General features: G+C 33.4%; 1 protein-coding gene across 1 annotated transcript; it reads right to left on the bottom strand.

Annotated features, from left to right (window-relative positions):
• Positions 1-1,957: 1,957 nt before the first annotated feature.
• LOC142537922 (loganic acid O-methyltransferase-like) lies at positions 1,958-4,158 on the bottom strand. The gene is made up of 3 exons (XM_075643384.1): positions 4,060-4,158; positions 3,245-3,901; positions 1,958-2,679 (listed from the first exon to the last, which is right to left on the bottom strand). The coding sequence occupies exons 1-3, from the start codon at positions 4,120-4,122 to the stop codon at positions 2,338-2,340; spliced, it is 1,062 nt and encodes a 353-aa protein (XP_075499499.1). The 5' UTR covers positions 4,123-4,158; the 3' UTR covers positions 1,958-2,337.
• Positions 4,159-6,208: the final 2,050 nt, after the last annotated feature.

Genomic DNA, 6,208 nt, shown 5'->3' with positions numbered 1-6,208 from the left:
GATATAAGTTTACAAGAACTATTAACCGAGTCACACGTATCCAAAATACTAGTGGAAAAAAGTCGTTAAAGTTAAACAGATGGACACATCAAAAGCACTGTCAATGAGTATGGAATTTGACCATTTACACATACACATCTCACGACATCATGTTACACTTTGGTATGATTCTCTTTAATATCTTTTGAACCAAATGTTTAACCAAAAGTCCTAGTGACTTGTTTGCATCGATAATTAATTCCATGGATGATGGTTTGAAACTTGGTTAAAATTCTTTGTTTCTATGAGGTAAACTATAAACATAAATCTATCACTATGTTGGGTTGGATAGATAAGATTGGCTATCCACAAACACACATGAACTGCTACGTTGTGTTAATTCCTTAGAACAACATTAAAAGTAATTTCTTACAATTTGCTCGGGACTAGCAAACTTTAAGTGAAATGTCTCTAACTCGTTTTTCAAAAAATATATTAGAATTTTTTTATTTTCTTTTCAAAAATACTAAGGCCGAAACACACACACAAAAATATATATATATATATATATATATATATAAACGTCATAAATCATCTCAAAAACCACTCTTACTTCCAAAAGTCATGAAGATCTTTAAATACTGTAAAAACATAACTGTTGGGAAAAAAAGCTAGCAATGCATAGGTCCTCTGGTTAGTGCAACATCCGCCCAACTAGTTTAGTCATCAAATCCTCTTGTCTCAACAGTAAAATCCTCACCTGTATTATTCACGTCTAGTGAGTGTATTGACTCAGCATGCCTTAACCATTATAACAAGTAATACGTATACATCCATATGCAATACTGAAAATATTTTTAATAACATAGCTTTATCATGACATGCATAAACTTAAACATTTTTTTTCATCGTGTATTTTTTTTTTTCATCGTAAACTTATACATATGCATATACATTTTCTTTTGGGTGAAATTCGTTCGTTAATTGTGACCATTCTTTCATCTTTCGGTCGCTTGATCAATCTCAGGTGTAACCATCATACCAGGCAGCGGAAAAATAGTAACCACTTTTCCGTTACTATAGGCGAGGACACCAGCAACCATTTTTCTGTTACTGGGCTTTGGCCTATGGAAATTCGGTATTGGGTTCTTGCGGGGCTTAATTCCGCAAATGGGTTCGACTGGGACATAATCCCTCACAAATCCCCATTTTCTTACCGTCACAATTAAGTCACTTCATTCAAATATTTTCAGCATTTTCATCACTTTATAAAAATACATGCACATATATAATTTTTTTAAACCAAGCATGCAACACATATTTTAGCATTTATCATTTTCCATAATAAAATTCTATAACCTTTCAAAATAAACATTTTAACATTCATCACAGCATTTAGGACACTGTCAGGTCTCCTAACATTTTTCAGTTGTAAAATGATCGTTTTGACCCTGAAATCCTAACTTTCTCATTTTACCCCTAGACCTTAAAACTTCGACCCGAATCCATCCAAACTTAACATAACACCTTGAAACACACCCACGAAAATCTCTTACGAGTAAACTTAAGCCCGTTGACTAAATTCGCAATTCGTTTTATAATTTGAACCGAAGTCCCGGTTTTAATCCTAATCATACCGAAACTTAATCAAAATTTACCAAACTTTCACCATAGCTTAACCACACCTAACCAACCCTTTTTCAACCCAATTCAAGCCATCTAGAACCCTTGCAAATGCCTAGACGCCTACTGAAATTTTCTGAAATTCTTGGCCCCATTGACTAAACCCTATCCTCAACCAGACTCATTCTCCTTCGATCCTAACTCCAAACCAACGAGACCAGACCCTAACCAACCATCCTATTTTCTAAATAAAGTTTGATTATTTTAATTGTGGTAATTAATTTATAATTAAATTACACTCCCTGTGGGATCGATATCTATGCTCTATCGAGTACAAAAACTTGATACTGTACACTTGCTAGCAAATATTGCAACAATAAGCCCGACCATAAAAGCTTAAACATATCGACCGACATAGTTACACAAGATAAGGAAAGAATAATCGAGTTTCAGAAAATGTGTTATCCATTGCATTCAATTTGAAATATCCGGCTACATTTGGTCTCACTTTATTTATTACATAATAAACTACATTTGGTCTTACTTTATTTATTACATAATAAACTGATTATTTCTTTTTTTAAAATACATATATAATAAACTGATTTTTAATTACGTGTTTGTTTGACATCTGATCAATAAAAAGATAACAGAAAATTCTTATTAATAAGCATAAAATGTAGCATTAAGAGTTGTCTTCCCTTGTGTTAAAGTAATTGTTGAATCGAACGGTAGTCATTTTCGCACTAGAACCGCGAATATCTGAGCTCCAATCTCACTTCCTGATTTATCCAGCATGTCATAAAGCTTTGATTTCTGCTGAATGGTCCTTTTAAAGAGTTCTTCAGATGTTTTCCTTCCAAAATGTTTGAGAAAAGTTCCTTCCATCGCAGCTCGAAGGTGCATTATCCCACCGTCACGGTCCAAAGATGCTTCGAGGTCTGTTCTGGTGTTCCTTAGCTCCATTTTCACAACGCTGAAACACCCATTTTTATCCACGATTTTCGACATTTGTTTGATTGAAGGATATACGTGAGGGATGTTGAATGAGTCCACTTCATCTTGTTTTATCAGTCCCTGTAAAGAAAAAATAAATTAAGTGATGTCATAACTAAGGTTAATACCATCATTACCACCCGTGAAATCACGAGACTACTAAAAAGATACCATTAAAAAAAGAATCTATTAACTCCAGGGTTTTTTTCAAATCTTGAAGACACACGTCATCATGCTTTCAAGTTTTGAACACATATATGTCCTTGACTGTATGTGTTTTCAGGGTTATGTGCGCTCAAAAGTTGAAAACAAAAGGGATCAATAGTCAAGTTGAGTGTCACCAATCACGTTATGTAATTAACCCATAACTAAATTGCAAACGTAAGTCGATAGCGTGAGATATTTATAAAAACATTGAATGTCTGGGAGTCGTGATAATATGTTTTTTCTTGTAATATATTAACTTGTACTCGTCAAAATTTAAGCATCCATGCATTTGACTCTAATTTGGCTGACAATGTAAAAACAGTTGGTAAATAGGTGTTATCATGTTCAAATCACAAATTTCTGAAAAACATGTCTCTTGTAAATAATCTCACACATTAGAAGTTTGAAAAATAAACAAATAAACCATCTTCCATATTACCTCTTTGACCATCGCAATGAGGATGGATTCGACGAAACGAAAAGTTATTCCGACATGATTTGCAAGAACTCCATCAGGCACACCAGGCGAGATTATCACAATCATCCCCCCTCGCACGATCTCTTTCCCTCTCGCATTTAAAAATCCATCCATATCCTCATGGAATTGTGCTGCATAAGCAGACACAACTTCATCCCTTGCGTCCGTATAGTGAATTTTACCTTTATTCCACGCCTTGAAGTTTTTGTCAACCAGTTGTTCAGGTATCTTGGAAAGCCAATGGATCGAAGAAGCGCAATATGCTAAGCAAATGGATGAGTTTGGGAACAACCGGCCTCGAAAAGACCCTGGCACCCCTGCTGCATAGTAGTTCCTATTAACAGGAAGAGATGCAAATAGGGTATTGAAGTCATTTGAAACTTGGTCGTTGAAAAAAACTTGGAATTCGAGGCAGCTGGAATCGTTGCCTTGGGAGCGATACTTTTGTTCGATGGCATGGATTATGTTTTCCATGGCTAAGAAAGTGTTGGGTCCAGTTGAACAACCCAAATCTGTGATTGTGAACGTGTTTGAAGTTGATGCCATCAGGGTTTTCACGTCAACACTTTGGATCAGGACATCCTTGATCAGATTTTTCGCCGAATTGAAGCCTGTTCGCTGTCACATGATATTGAAAGAAATCAAGACGAATTGTTTTTAAGAGACTCGGATATATATATATATATATATATATATATATATATATTATGTATTTCGATAACCCGGAGGTAACGAAAATATATGTTGGGAGCAAAAGATAAGAAAAAATATGGAACCTGGTAACTTGAATTGTTGGCATAGCTATATGTGCCACTGCCTGCATTCATTGGAGCTGCCATTACGCCTCTTCTTGGATTTGCAAGCTTACTTTTGATATGTTCTCTGTTTGTATTTGGCCTCAATGGAATGTAATTTATAGGAATAGTGAAAAATTAATTTATATATATATATATTTTAAAATATTATATGTAAATAATATATAATAGCCGTATTTGTTTACATACAAATACTTTTGCATGACCATTTAATAGTTGTCCCTATCCAATTATTTTAATTGGGGTAGCCTGAACTTAAAAAGTGTTTTTTGTAATCTTCATTATTTTTAAAAGCATTCGATTTTTGTGTTTAGTTAGGTTTTCGTGATTAATAAACGCTAGAGAACAAAAGGTCGAGGGACATTTTGGACACATCTTTTTCGAAATTCATCACTGGGGCCTTTCGGATAAAAGCATGGGTTTGCAACCGTTGGTGCTTTCGAAGGAGTGATTAGATTTATAAATTAAGAAGAAGTTGGGAAAAAAACAGGAGTGGATATTGTTTAGATACAAAAGTGAAATTGAAAGTCTTGAAGTGCTACAACGCTCGATAAATAAGTGATTCTAATGATAGTATTTTTACCAGAATTATTTTCATACAAGCATAATCATGAACACTTCACTAGCTTCTTGATTTCAATTCAATTAAATTAAATTAAAGAGAAGATAAGCAAACACAATATGAGTTTAAGAAACACACAAAACTGAAATTTTCAATAATTTCAATATAAAGTCAAAATTCAATAAAAAAATTTTAGTGATAGTAAACAATCCTAAAATAGTTTGAAGTTTAAGCCATAATTCGGTTCCTCGTTACAAAACCTATTTTTCTTAATTTCGCAATATACATTTTAATAATATTCCCTCGGAAAAGATTTTGCCGTATCTAATCTGCCTAATTATGGGCTAGTAAATTTATGGCCTGGCATGCCACCAAAACATCTACATGTAATGAATGACTCACAAATATAAAAATTATAAAATTAATTATACTTTTATAAATATATTTTATTCGTTACTGTAATTTACTTAACATATTTGTATGAGATCACGTAAATATAATATTGGAATAATGAGGAAAAAACGAGCGTTTATTTACAGTCAGAAAAAGATTACAATTGTAACGTCTTGAAAATTTAAAAGTCCACGCGAACCATATGTGTTGCGTGTTTTCTTAATTGCTCACAAGCGCACGACATCAAGTTATAGTAAAATGTATTTTTGAATAAAAGTGTCGATCCCACGAGGAGTGTGAACTAAAATTATATCAATGCTTGTAATTAAAAAAGTCTCAACTTTATTTAGACAAATTAAAAGAGATTTGGTTTACTTAAACGAATTAATTAAAAACAAATAAATAATCAAATCACCGAGTTGAGAAATAACAATGAGAGAAAATATCTAGAGAAATGATTTCACCAAGTTTCCAGTTTAATTTATATTCATGAATTTTAATTATTTAATAGCCAAGAATACTTACTTGTTTTATTCCCATTTTCCCAAGTGACGAATAAAATGTATCAATCAAATTTCGATTCAATTATTCCTAATAAAATCTAAGTTTAATTGATAGAGGCAAACAATGTTCTTACCTAAGCCTCGCTAAAGTTATACGCCTTCCGAACGATATAAACATTCAACGATGTGTCTCTACTGATCTATAATTCTAGTCCCTCTCCCGAGTTGTAAAATTAATCAAACAACATACAATTTATGGCCAGTAAATTGCAGTAAAATAAACACAGAGAACACAATTAAACAAGGGCGGAATTCAATCAAATAAACCACTGCTTCAATTCATCGTATCAACAAAGTTACGTCGTTCTCTAGACTAAAAAATTAGTTCATGACGAATTCTAAATAAACGCAAAACATGTTTGAATATTTAGACATCGACACAATAGAAAATAAAGATGAAAGAATCAGATAACAAATCGGAAGTGGCGTCTCTGTCTCCAGATTCGTCGTTCTTCGTCTTTGATCTTGTTCCCTCGTGTCTTTCCTCTCGAAAAATGCTGCGTCGTGTGTTTCTTCGCCTAGCGCGGCTGACTTTCTCGTATAATTCTTTTCCAAGGCGGCCAATCTCTCAATTTTGACCTAAAACGCGGCT

The sequence above is a fragment of the Primulina tabacum genome, chromosome 2, assembly GCF_025594145.1.
Source record: "Primulina tabacum isolate GXHZ01 chromosome 2, ASM2559414v2, whole genome shotgun sequence".
Classification (NCBI taxonomy): domain Eukaryota; kingdom Viridiplantae; phylum Streptophyta; class Magnoliopsida; order Lamiales; family Gesneriaceae; genus Primulina; species Primulina tabacum.
This window is presented reverse-complemented; position numbering and strand designations above follow the sequence as displayed.